Source organism: Mobula hypostoma, chromosome 6 (genome assembly GCF_963921235.1).
Source record: "Mobula hypostoma chromosome 6, sMobHyp1.1, whole genome shotgun sequence".
NCBI classification, from domain to species: domain Eukaryota; kingdom Metazoa; phylum Chordata; class Chondrichthyes; order Myliobatiformes; family Myliobatidae; genus Mobula; species Mobula hypostoma.
The window spans coordinates 130,316,181-130,330,166 of NC_086102.1; the positions used below are offsets into that span (position 1 = coordinate 130,316,181).

Here is a 13,986-nt window from a genome sequence, read left to right on the forward strand (position 1 = left end):
GGTTTAAGAAAGCAATACCGACAAGAAGAATCAAGAGCCTGTCATATACTTCATTGGGAACATACAGGGAAAATTACGTTAATCTGGTGTAACAAGCAAAGAAAAGCAATGATTTTTGTAGAATATGAGCACAAAGAAAAACTAAAGTTCACAATAATACATGGTTAAAACTCAGTCTATCATGGAAAACATGAAGCGGGTATTTGGTGCTCCATAAAATCTTCGTGCATGCTTTCCTTTTTTGTTATAATATTCATTGGGGAGTGCTGCCATTGCAGGAGAATGAAGCTCTTCCCATTAATTGCCAGCATTAAGCATGCCTGGGGCCGGTAATAGCTCAGTCAGATGCATAGAAAAGCCCTCAGTATTCTGCTTAAGCATTCCCCCTCATAAACACCAAACATCCCCAAATGTTTCCAGTTTCTTACACCATGCTGTGATCCTGCTAAATGAGATGGGCAGTTAGTGCTAAATTTGTTTGGTTTTGTGGTGTTAAACCATATCATTGAGCAATTGCATTACAATGGTTCAGATGTATTTTTCTTTGGCACCAGCATTCAGTAGAGAATATTTCTCTCCTTATTCTGGGCTGAAAATAAAAAAGATCCGGGTGGTGAAATGCTAGTTACCTCGCATGTGTGTCTTGTGTCTAAATACAGAGGTGAGATTTAAAAACAGAACTGAAGAAGCATATTGTTGATCTGAAAAAGCAAGCAGAAGATAGGTATGTGATTGCCAAATCATATTTTATGGTAATTGCAAAAGATATTTGACCATTTTCAAAGAATTCTGTGTTTGACACATCAATGCTATTCAATTTTTAAATGCATCTTTAGTTTGGTAATTCGTATGTAATTCTGAGTAAATTAAACAGTACACCGAGAGAAAATGTGGTTGGGAGCAATGTATTGTAACGATTTGACCTAAATGTCTGACCTCATTGCTCTGACTAGGTGCTGGCAGATGCTGTGGCTCGATTAGTAGTGGATAAATTCAGTGAACTGACTGACAACTTCACTTCACCTCATGCAAGGAGGAAAGTTCTTGCTGGTGTTGTCATGACTACAGGTACTTTACAATTTGTTTCACTTACGCACCTTTATACAGGTTTCTTTGGAGTAAAACAGATTCCATAAATAAGTATTTACAATCTGTTGAATTTTTTTAAAATTAAAGTTTATGATAATAGATTGGTGAAATTATAGACTCATCAATCACCTGGAACAATTAGTGTTATGATAGTATGTCAGAAAGATAAGAACAGAGAATTCTGCTAGTAGTAAGATATTATCAATAGATAGTCTTATGGAACATGAATGCTGACATAGACCATTTGACATAAATTTGCTGTTTCAATGCTGTAAAGTTCTCTGTTCTCCCTGAAACCTCAAACTACTGGAGCTGTTCTGTAGATTACTAACTATTTGGAAGGATAATGAGGAACAAATAAATTTACAGGGAATTTGTAAATATGTACAAATATAAAGAGCAGTCGTAATTGGGGACTTTAAATATAAACTGAGTTAACTGTAATATAAATATAACTGATATAAAATGTTGTTGGGGGAGATTATCTATTTCAACATTTGGGAGAACTTTCAGGGCAGCCTCTAATGCAACAAGAAAGGTGACATTGCCAAACTTGTTTCTAAAAATGAGACAAGCCCTGTGGAACAAATACAAGTAAGGAACCTGGATGAACAAATACATCTAGGAAACAGTAACCATAATATCATAAAGCTTAAAGCAGTTATAGTAAAAGGGATCAACTGACTTTAAGTAAAAATTGTTAGTTAAAGATAGGCCAGTTTCAATGGGAAGTGTACAGATCTGGCCCAGATGAACTGGAATCAAAGCTCGGCAGGCAAAAATGTAAGTGAATAGTGGGAAGGCTTTAAAGTGAGATTTTTCAGCTGCAGAGACATTCTGAAGAGAGAAGAAAATTGAAACCAGTGGTTCATGCATGATCAGGTAGAGAGTAAAAAGAAACAGAAAAAAGGTTACTCTTTCCCTTCTTGACTTCCAAATGCCACTGATTTTAATTTGTTGGTCTAGAGTGGGATTTGTTTTGTGTTCATTATGGTGGGTGTTTGTCTTGCAAAGGGGAGGATTATCTGAAAAATTTTTAAAATACAACAAGGTAATTTAGGAGTTTACAAAATTGGCCTTACAGTTATGTGGTGCAGCTATTACAATCAGATATAAATTTTATAACCATATATATATGTGTATTTGACTAATTTTCATTTGAAACCAGCTCCTTGTATTTAAAATAAAATTGAGATCTCCACCTCATCCACTGCTTGACCCTACTCTCTGTGCTGCCACTGTTCTTCCCCTCACCCCAGCCTCTCATGTTCATGGGCACCTTGCATATTCTGTACTGTTGCTTTATCCTCTCCTGCCTATTTTATTCTTAATTCCAATGGAATATAAGAGCAAAGAAATCATGATGTGTTCTTGAAAAAGTCCATTTGGCCAAACTGGAGAATTGTGTCCAATCAATGAACTTGATGGCCTGAATGACCACTTTCCTTGTGTAATCATTCTGTGACAAAATATTTAAATTTAATTTGACTTATTTGCTGTTAATTGTATTAACATTCGTGGTTTTCTGTACTTGCCCGCTAAGCATGCAAACTTCATCTCAGCTTTATAGTTGACTTGATTTTAAGTAATGTAAGAATTCCCTCATTTCTAAATAGTGCAAAGAGAGCTATTGAACAAGATGTTTATCCTACAAAAACAGACATCCATGTAGCTCTTGTGCAATGGGCACCAGAGGCTATTTGCTTCAAAGGAAAATTTTTGATTTGATTTGTAAATATCTTATCAATCACCCTTTAATGAGAAGATTTTTATGTAACATAAAATATTTGAGTAAATTAACATGAAAAATGATACTTTATTTCATCTAAACAGATTTATAAGCTACATAAAAAATAGGAAACTGATGATTTATCGATTCTTGTCATATGTGACACACACCTTAACTTCCTTGCTGTGAAGGAAGGAGAGAAACTCTTTGTAAGAGCTATCTATTTGGTCTGGTCACTGTACTTTAATCATAGACCTGCAATTTTATTTTCTTTTCAAGTATTTATCCAATTTGCTTTTAGAAATTATTATTGAGCCTACTTCAGACATCCTTTCAAGTAGTGCGTTCTAGAAAATAAAGGCTCCCTATGTGAATTCTTCCTCCCTTGTATTGTGTGATGTTCTCTCAATTATTCTAAATTTTGTTTAGCAACCAAGAGTTTGGTTACCAACTCTATTGCCACCAGAAGCAACTCATTTTGTTGCAGAAAAATCTTTGATGTTTTTGAACACCTCTATCAAATCTCCCTTTAATCTTCTCAGCCTCAATAAGAACAAGAACAAACTTTTCTCCTCTCCACACATTTGAAATCCCCCAGTCTAGTTAACATCCTCTTGAAGACTTAAGAGTCTTCCAAAAGTGCAGTGCCTCATTATAGCTCTGGTACTTTGTACATTGTTGGAGTGTTTATATTACTGACATGATACAGAGATGCTTTTAGCTTAATTTTGTTCATTAAAAGATACCAATACAATGTCATGTGTGGAAAACTTGTGTGTTTAAAAATGTATTATGGCATAAGTGAGACAAACTAGCACTAACTTGGAATTCCAACCCTACTCTATGTACTGTTTAGGAGAGTATGAGAGTGAGGGAAAGAGTGTGAGTGTGAAAAAGAGATTTGGTTTGGTCTGGTCTGTAGTGCTGTTTTGTTCTGTTATAAATTTTGGATGCAGCTGCTTATATAACTTGTGTTTGGTCACTTTACAGTGGCTGCCAAGGGGTTTTTTCCCAGCCTATCCCTTGCTTTGGGTGGCCAGTTGTTTTTTTTTATATAGATTATGAGGACACGCAGTCCTCTTTTATTGTCTTTTAGTAATGCATGCATTAAGAAATGATACAGTGTTCCTCCTGAATGATACCACAGAAACACAAGACAAACCAAGATGAAAAAAACTGACAAAAACCACATAATTATAACATATAGTTACAACAGTGCAAAGCAATACTGTAATTTGATAAAGAACAGACCATGGGCATGGTTATAAAAAAAAAGTCTCAAAGTCTTTTGAAAGTCCCATCATCTCACGCAGACGGTAGAAGGAAGAAAAACTCTCCCTGTCATGAGCTTCCAGCACTGCAAACTTGTCGATGCAGCGCCCTGGAAGCACCCGACCACAACCGACTCTTGAGTCTGTCCAAAAAATTCGAGCCTCCAGCACCGAGCACCATCTCTGCCGAGTGCTTCAACCCGGGCAACAGGCAGTAGGCAAAGCCGAGGATTTGAGGCCTTCTCCGGAGATTCTCGATCGCACAGTAGCAGCAGCAGCGAAGTGGGCATTTCAGAAGTTTCTCCAGGTGTTCCTCCGTGCTTCTCACGTCTGTCTCCATCAAATCAGGATTGTGCATGGTACCTACTTACAAATACGATATCATTTCGGAACGGCCGCGCACGCTGCCATCTTCTCCTCCCCTCCGGCTTTGCATAAGCAGTTTGCTAGTGCTAGCATTAATAGAGACTCTTAGTGTGCTTTCAACAAAAAAGCAAGCAAATGATTAGAACAGTGATGAAGTTGCTGTCATCCTAACAAGGCGAGATCAGTAGTCACTTCGCAATATAGTTAACCAGTAGAGAAAACGAATCAATTAGGGAACGCAAATCTAGAAATTGCAGAGAAGGTCCAAGCACACGTTCGGTGTTAGGCACTATTGGGAGCAAAGTAGAAAAGTAATATAATAGCAGTTTACTTTAAAGAATTTAAGTAAATAAATCACTTAATAGTTCTTCAGTAGTTCTTCACCCCTAAAAGTATAATAATGTCAGATTTATGGAAAATTGCTCCCCTGGAGATTTCATATGAGAGAAATGTCAGCTAATCCAGCACCTCCAGAACAAGGAGGACGTAACTGACCTGCAATGTTTCAATAGATTTCAATAGGTACGTTTAATGTCAGAGAAATGTTTACAATATACATCCTGAAATTCTTTTTCTTCGCAAACATCCACAAAAACAGAGGAATGCCCCAAAGAATGAATGACAATGAAATGTTAGAACCCCAAAGCCTCTCCCAACTCCTCCCTCCCATGCATAAGCAGCAGCAAAGCAACAGCCCTCCCCTCCACCAGCAAAAAGCATCGGCACCCCCCACCGAGCACTCAAGCGTGGTGCAAAACATCAGTAGAGACGCAGACTTGCCGTAACCTAGACACTACTCGTCACCTGGTATTCGACATACCAGCCTCTCTCTCTCTCTCTCTCTCTCTCTCCCTACTAAGGGAAAAAGAGATGTCCCCATTTCACAATGAGAGGGGAGACATAACAAAACAACTTGCTGATTTATGGTATTAAAGTCTGTTGTGTCGTTTTTTCCAAACTCTGTGCCCAAAGAACTCAGGCCCCTGCGCACTCAGCCAGCAGCCAGCTGCCAGCTCACTGCTTTTGATCTTCTGTGTACTCCCACAATTCATCAGGCGGCAGCACCGACCCCGAATCAGCCCATCTCCAGAGCCACGAAAATCCAGCACCCTGAAGGCGCTCTTGTCTTCCAGGCCGCATCCTTGGCATATCGAAAAGCGGACAGTCTTGAGGCCCTGAGAGCAGGTCCCGTTTCTGCAAAGAACCAAAGTCAGTGTGTAACTCCAGGTCAGGGTCTTCAAAAGAACCTTGAAAGGAGGAAAAAAAAAGAGGTATCAAAGATAGAAATAAAGCTGTTTCCGAAGATACAAGCAAAGGAGTCACTGTTAGGCGCCATCATCCTCCTAAGTTGTAGAGAATTGGCAGATGTGCTCCAGGTGTCCTTAGTGAGATGGCGTGCACCCCAAGAGAGCCACTGATTGAGACTTCAGACCAGAAAGAAAGAGGCAATCGGGTGACCGTGGGAAGGAAGCACAGGGTAAAAGGTGCACACTGTCCAGGGGCATCAAACCCAGAGTTGGAAGTGTCCAACCATTTTGAACATCTAATGATGCTCAACAATGACCATGAAACCTCTGAGGTGGTAGGCAGAACAGAGGAGCTGCACAGGACCCCCTCTAAACCTAAGCCTAAAGCCCATAAATAGGAAGTAGTGATAGTACGGGACTCAATTATCAGGGTAGTTGAGAATTATGTGTGTACTGACAAGGAGTCTCGCACTAGGAGCATGAGTAGGAGATTTCCCTAGATGAGTAGATAAGATCGTGGCCAGAGCTGGGGTGGATCCAGTAGTCATTGTCCACATCAGAACAAATGACATAGGTAAGGGCAGGCTGTCAGTTCTGCAAGACAAATTTAAAGAGTTACATGGGAAGCTTAGGGACAGAACTGACCAGGTGATCTTCTGGGAAGATCTGCCTGTGCCATGCACTAGTCCAGATAAGATGGAGGAGATCGGAAGATTTAACATGTGGCTCAAATCAGGGTGTAGGTTAGAGGGGCATAGGTTTTTGGAACACTGGGGTGCCTTTTGGGGCAGATGGAACCTGTACTGCCGGGAAGGGTTGCATTTGAACCAGAGGGGCACTAATGTACTGTGCAGGTGTATGCTTCAGTTAGTTAATGACTGTTTAAGCTACGAAATGGTTGTGGGGGTGAGGAGCAGAGAACTTAAAAGAGGCCAGGCTCAACTGTTTAAACACCATAATGAAGAATAACATACTCAGACATAAACGGATAATAAGCTTCAAATATATAAAAATGGGTTGGAATAGGATGAAAAACATCAGTAATAGACTAAGGGTGACCTGTATAAATGCAAGAGGTATTAAGAATCAGTGAGCTGAAAATATATGCAAGTGTGTATAAGTATCGTATAATAGCTGTGTATTAAATCCAGGGTGCAGGAAGTGTTCATACCCAAGGTTAGGTGAAGCAATAAAAACTATAGATCATCTACATGGATGAATAAAGATATACATTAAAAAATGAAGAAAAGACCAGGTATATAAGGAATACAGAAAAAATAGTAATGATGTTAACAGTAGGGCATATGAAAATATGAGAGCTATAGTTGAGAGGGAAATTCAGGTTGACAAAAAGCAGATTAAGAAGGATATTGCTGATAATGCTAAGATTGACCACAGGAGATTTTTCTGGTACTTTAGTAGTAAAAGTCAAGGAGGAAGCTGTGTATTAGGAATAATAAGGGGTGATAAATTATGCAGAGAAGGACATAGCAGATACTTTTAACTCATATTTTGCTGAAGTATTTACCTGTGAAGATGTTAGCAATATGCCAGTAGGTGTAGAGAAAATTAAGGTTGTTTTAAGTGACTTAACAATCTTAGAAAGTGAGATCCTGCTTCAATTGAAAAGGCTGAAAGTTTTAAAAAAATCTCCAGGGCCGAACAACATATATCCAAAGGTACTTAAATGTTAATAACCAAATTACCGGTGGTAGGGATTCAGGGTAAGGTGTGAGAATGCATGCAGAATTAGCTCAAAAACAGAAAACAATAAGTTGTAGTGAGAGCAACACACATCAAAGTTGCTGGTGAACACAGCAGGCCGGGCAGCATCTCTAGGAAGAGGTACAGTTGACGTTTCGGGCCGAGACCCTTCGTCAGGACTAACTGAAGGAAGAGCTAGTAAGAGATTTGAAAGTGGGAGGGGGAGAGGGAGGGGGAGATCCAAAATGATAGGAGAAGACAGGAGGGGGAGGGATGGAGCCAAGAGCTGGACAGGTGATTGGCAAAGGGGATATGAGAGGATCATGGGACAGGAGGTCCGGGGAGAAAGGGGGGGGGAACCAGAGGATGGGCAAGGGGTATAGTCAGAGGGACAGAGGGAGAAAAAGGAGAGTGAGAGAAAGAATGTGTGTATAAAAATAAGTAACGGATGGGGTACGAGGGGGAGGTGGGGCATTAGCGGAAGTTAGAGAAGTCGATGTTCATGCCATCAGGTTGGAGGCTTCCCAGACGGAATATAAGGTTATGTTCCTCCAACCTGAGTGTGGCTTCATCTTTACTGTAGAGGAGGCCGTGGATAGACGTGTCAGAATGGAAATGGGATGTGGAATTAAAATGTGTGGCCACTGGGAGATCCTGCTTTCTGTGGTGGACAGAGCGTAGGTGTTCAGCAAAGCCGTCTCCCAGTCTGCGTCGGGTCTCGCCAATATATAGAAGACCACATCGGGAGCACCGGACGCAGTATATCACCCCAGTCGACTCACAGGTGAAGTGTCGCCTCAACCCCAGCCGACTCACAGGTGAAGAGTGACCCGATGCAGACTGGGAGACCCGACGCAGACTGGGAGACTGCTTTGCTGAACACCTGCGCTCTGTCCACCAGAGAAAGCAGGATCTCCCAGTGGCCACACATTTTAATTCCACATCCCTTTCCCATTCTGACATGTCTATCCACGGCCTCCTCTACCGTAAAGATGAAGCCACACTCAGGTTGGAGGAACAACACCTTATATTCCGTCTGGGTAGCCTCCAACCTGATAGCATGAACATCGACTTCTCTAACTTCCGCTAATGCCCCACCTCCCCCTCGTACCCCATCCGTTATTTTTTTTATACACACATTCTTTCTCTCTCTCCCCTTTTTCTCCCTCTGTCCCTCTGACTATACCCCTTGCCCATCCTCTGGTTCCCCCCCCCCGTTGTCTTTCTCCCCGGACCTCCTGTCCCATGATCCTTTCATATCCCCTTTACCAATCACCTGTCCAGCTCTTGGCTCCATCCCTCCCCCTCCTGTCTTCTCCTATCATTTTGGATCTCCCCCTCCCCCTCCCACTTTCAAATCTCTTACCAACTCTTCCTTCAGTTAGTCCTGACGAAGGGTCTCGGCCTGAAACGTCGACTGTACCTCTTCCTAGAGATGCTGCCTGGCCTGCTGTGTTCACCAGAAACTTTGATGTGTGTTGCTTGAATTTCCAGCATCTGCAGAATTCCTGTTGTTTGCAGTTGTAGTGAGAGGATCATTTTCACACCTGGGAGCTGTTAAAAGTGGGGTTCAGAAATCAGTTGTGGGGCGGCTGCTGTTTTTAATTTAAATTGATAACTTTGGATAAGTACATAACAAATAAACTAGTAAAGTTTGCCAATGACATAAAATTAGGGGGACGGGCTGATAACATTCAGGCACCAGAATCAATGCAGTTAGGTCTAAACAAAATCCAGATGTGGGCAGATAAATGGCAGATGAAATTTATACTTTATTGTCGCCAAACAATTGGTACTACAACATAAATCATCACAGCGATATTTGATTCTGCGCTTCCCACTCTCTGGATTACAAATACTAAATAGTAAAAATTAGTAAATATTAAAAATTTAACTTATAAATCATAAATAGAAAATAGAAAAATGGAAACTAAGGTAATGCAAAACAACCAAGAGGCAGGTCCAGATATTTGGAGGGTACGGCCCAGATCCGGGTCAGGATCCGTTCAGCAGTCTTATCACAGTTGGAAAGAAACTTCCCAAATCTGGCCGTACGAGTCTTCAAGCTCCTGAGCATTCTCCCAGAGGGAAGAGGGACGAAAAGTGTGTTGGCTGGGTGGGTCGTGTCCTTGATTATCCTGGCAGCACTGCTCCGACAGCGTGCAGTGTAAAGTGAGTCCACGGACGGAAGATTTGTTTGTGTGATGTGCTGCACCGTGTTCACGATCTTCTGCAGCTTCTTTCGCTCTTGGACAGGACAACTTCCATACCAGGTTGTGATGCACCCGAGAAGAATGCTTTCTACGGTGCATGTATAAAAATTAGTGAGGGTTTTAGGGGACAGGCCAAATTTCTTTAGTTTTCTCAGGAAATAAAGGCACTGGTGGGCCTTCTTGGCAGTGAACTCTGCTTGGTTGGACCAAGTCAGGTCATTTGTGATATTGACCCCGAGGAATTTAAAGCTTTTGACCTGTTCCACTTGCGCACCACCGATGTGAATTGGGTCGTGCGGTCTGCTACTCCTTCTGAAGTCAACAACCAATTCCTTCGTCTTGCTGACATTGAGGGATAGGTTATTGTCTTCGCACCATGCCACTAGGTTCTTAATTTCCCCTCTGTACTGAAACTCATCATTACCCGAGATACGGCCTACAATTGTTGTGTCATCTGCAAACTTACATATTGAGTTTCATGGAAACTTGGCTACACAATCATGGGTGTACAGTGAGTACAGCAGGGGGCTGAGTACACAGCCTTGTGGGGCACTGGTGCTCAGAGTGATTGTAGAGGAGAACTTGTCCCCTATTTTGACAGCCTGGGTCCTGTCTGTGAGGAAGTTGAAGATCCATCTGCAGATCTGAGTGCTGAGGCCCAGGTTCCGGAGCTTAGGAATCAGTTTATTTGGAATGATGGTATTAAAGGCAGAGCTGCAGTCAATGAAAAGGAGCCTTACGTATGCATCTTTATTCTCCAGGTGTTCTAAGGAGGAATGTAGGGCCAGAGAGATGGCATCTGCCGTTGACCTGTTGCTCCGATAGGCGAATTGCAAAGCGTCAAGGTTGACTGGTAGGCTATGGTTGATGTGTGCCATAACCAATCTCTCGAAGCACTTCATAGCAATTGATGTCAGAGCCACAAGTCGATAGTCATTCAGGCATGCCATCTTGCTCTTCTTCGGCACTGGGATTATCGTTGCCTTCTTAAAACACGAGGGGATCTTAGACTGAAGCAAGGAGCAGTTGAAGATGTCAGCAAACACTCCAGCTAGCTCGCTTGCACAGGCTCGGAGAACCTTATATTTAATATAAGTAAATGTAAAGTATTACATAGAGGAAGTAGAAATATTAGATATAAATATACAATGGGGACTCGAGTTAGAAAGCGCACTGTGTGAGAAGGACTTGGACATCCTGGTACACTCATCAGTATCAACGCCTAGACAACGCACAGAAGTGGTTAAGAGTGCTAATAGAATGTTGAGCTATATAATGCATTCAGTGGAGTTCAAGTCCAGCGACGTTCTCCTTAAGTTGTATAATAGGCCACACCTTGAGTACTATGTACAGTTTAGGTCTTCATATTTTGTGAGGGATGTGAAGGCACTGGAGAGAGCTCAGAGAGGGGCAACAAGACTCATTCTAGGTCTGTTGGGTATGAGCTGTGAAGAAAGATTGAAAGAATTTAATCCTTTTAGCCTAAGTAGACATAGAGTGAGAGGAGACGTGACAGAAGTGTTCAAGATCATTTGGGGTATAAGTAAGGTGGATGTCAGTTACTACTTCAAAATTAATCCATTAATGAGGACACTGGGCCATAGCTAGAGACTGGTTAAAGGGAGATTTCAGACTAACATCAAGAAACTTTACACAGCGAGTTGTGCACACATGGAACAAACTACCTTGTTGTGTAGTTGAGAGTAGTACTTTAAGATACTTTCAAATCTAAACTGGATAGTTTTTCAACACACTGTGTGAATAGGAATTGGGCAAGCTTTGTTGGGCAGAATAGCCTGAACTTGTTGAAAACTTCCTAATGTTCTATTTTCAAAGTGCAAAAGTATGAAGTTCAAAGTACATTTTATTATTAAAGTATGTATACTTTATACAATCTTGAGATTCGTCTCCTTACCGGCAGCCAAGGAACAAAGAATCACAGTAGATTCCATTATAAACAAAAGAAGACTGTCCAAACTCCCAGTGTGCAAAGAGAGAGGGAGAAAAAAACAAACCTTGCAAACAATAAAAGCAAGCAAACAAGCTTTTTGTTTGTTTCAGAACTGAAGTTCACAACGCCAAGCTGCAGCCAATCCAGAAGATCGATAGTTGCAGGCGGCAGCCTCAGTCCAGCACAGAGATAAGCAAACCCTGCAGAGCAGCGAGCTGAACTGGCTCCTTTCTCACCTCCAACACCGTGACCATTTCAATCTGGCCCTGTGCTTAAATCATCCTAACCTTGGATCATTCCTCACTCTTGGCTCAGGGTGTGTAACTTCAATGCGCACTCGGTCTTGGGCTTTGCCGCGTCAATGCGGCCAGATCCTGACCTTTCCAATTCAGCTCAGTTCTTGAAAAAATCAAACCTCAGATCTTTCCTCACCTCTCCTTGGCTTTGCCATATTGAATTGCCTCTCAGATCGCTCCAGCAACTCCGGCCTGGACATGCTGCAATTGTCCTGTGCCAGCAAGACTCCAGCAAACACAGCAAAAATGCTAGGTCATGCAGGCAATTCAGCTCAACTCTGACAGGCAATCCACTGGCCACTATTTGCAGCAATCATTTACCAGAAATAAGTATTCAGTTGCTTTCTTTGTTTCATTGGCCACCAGCAAGTAGTTGTTGTGATTTACCGGCATCACCTTAAACCGGAAGTTCTTTGAACTTTGATAGATGGTAATGATAACTGGACAAGTTTTTCACCAAGTTTTTACTGAAGTTCTTATTGTTCATAAAATTTCTCATTTTGCAGAACAAACAGTTAAGAGTGTTGAGTGTTAGGAGATGATGCCAGAAGATGAAGGCAGAGCACATTTCTTAAAGTTATAAGATTTGTTTTAATTTGGACATGTGAGGGGCTCTCATTTCATGTCTTTACATTGATTTTCAGATATTCTCTGAGGTATCACTGTATTTCTTATCCCGCACATTAAATTAAAATAAAAAAGTTATAGTAGGAAGCATTGGGAATGATGTTCATTGTTCAAAGTTATGGCCATTTCATTGACTCTGTGGTCCCAACATATTGATGCAGTTATAAAGAAGGCAAGACAGCAGCTATACTTTACTAGGAGTCTGAAGAGATTTCATATGTCAACAAATACACTCAAGAACTTCTGTAGATGTACTGATGTACAGTGGCTGCATCAGTATCTGGTATGGGGGGTGGGGGGCTACTACATAGAACCGAAAGAAGCTGCAGAGGGTCGTAAATTTAGTCGGCTCCATCTTGGATACTAGCTTACAATTACCAGGACATCTTCAGGGAGTGGTGTCTCAGAAAGGCAGCGTCCATTATTAAGGACCTCCAGCACCCAGGGCATGCCCTTTTCTCACTTTTTCTATCAGGTAGGAGGTACAGAAGCCTGAAGGCACACACTCAGTGATTCAGGAACAGCTTCTTCCCCTCTGCCATCCAATTCCTAAATGGACATTGAACTCTCGGACACTACCTCGCTTTTTTTAAATATATAGTATTTCTGTTTTTGCATGATTTCAATCTATTCAATATATGTATACTGAATAAGTTTTATTTATTTATTATTATTATTTTATTTTTTCTTCTATATTATGTAATGCATTGAACTGCTTCTACTAAGTTAACAAATTTCACATCACATACTAGTGATAATATACCTGATTCTGATTCTGGTTCAGGCATCAGTGATGAGGAAGTATGAGAGTAAACTTATTAATTAAAGACTGATAAGAGGAGTGCAGAGTAAAAGCATCTAATAATTTTCCTCAGGAAAGGGGCAATAGCATCTATTGAAGGAAAAATGGGCATTGGTATTTATAGCAGATAATGTTGTATGACTTGGAAAGAAAATAGGGCACTGAAATTCTTTTACTATTGCTGTAGTATTGATGCAGTTCACAATTAGCCAATTGGTTGTCTGGCATAAATGTGTTTTATTTCTCAAAATATATTTTATTTACTATTGTTTCTTGCCTTTTATCTCCCGCTCATTCTTTACCTCCTCCGCTCCCTCATCCCTACTTTGGAAATCAGGAACTGATGTCAAAGATGCAATGGTTATATGTGTTGCCACTGGAACTAAGTGCATCAATGGCGAATATATGAGTGACCGAGGCTTGGCTCTGAATGATTGTCATGCGGAAATTGTTGCACGTCGATCTCTCATCCGGTTTCTTTATTCCCAAATGGAGTGTCATTTAAGGTGGGTGGAATTAAAGAAACTTGAGCTCTCCCACAGTTTATAACTGTTCTATTACACTGCAGTTTATAATCTTACATGGAAGTTCTGTGCTGTTGTGATTTATGGGTTGCAGGTATCTTTTTGCTCTTCCATCAACTGTTGTCTTAAATCACTTCCCTCTCTCCTCTCCATTCATATTTTTAACA

General features: G+C 41.1%; 1 protein-coding gene across 5 annotated transcripts in view; it reads left to right on the forward strand.

The window, feature by feature from the left end:
• The window catches only part of LOC134348399 (double-stranded RNA-specific editase 1-like), a 336,189-nt gene that overhangs the window by 273,266 nt on the left and 48,937 nt on the right, over positions 1-13,986 (forward strand). For all 5 annotated transcript variants that reach the window (XM_063051701.1, XM_063051702.1, XM_063051703.1 and 2 more), the window contains 2 exons: positions 954-1,068; positions 13,633-13,801. In XM_063051701.1, the coding sequence (XP_062907771.1) occupies positions 954-1,068; positions 13,633-13,801 (284 nt within the window). The remainder of the gene's footprint in view (positions 1-953; positions 1,069-13,632; positions 13,802-13,986) is intronic.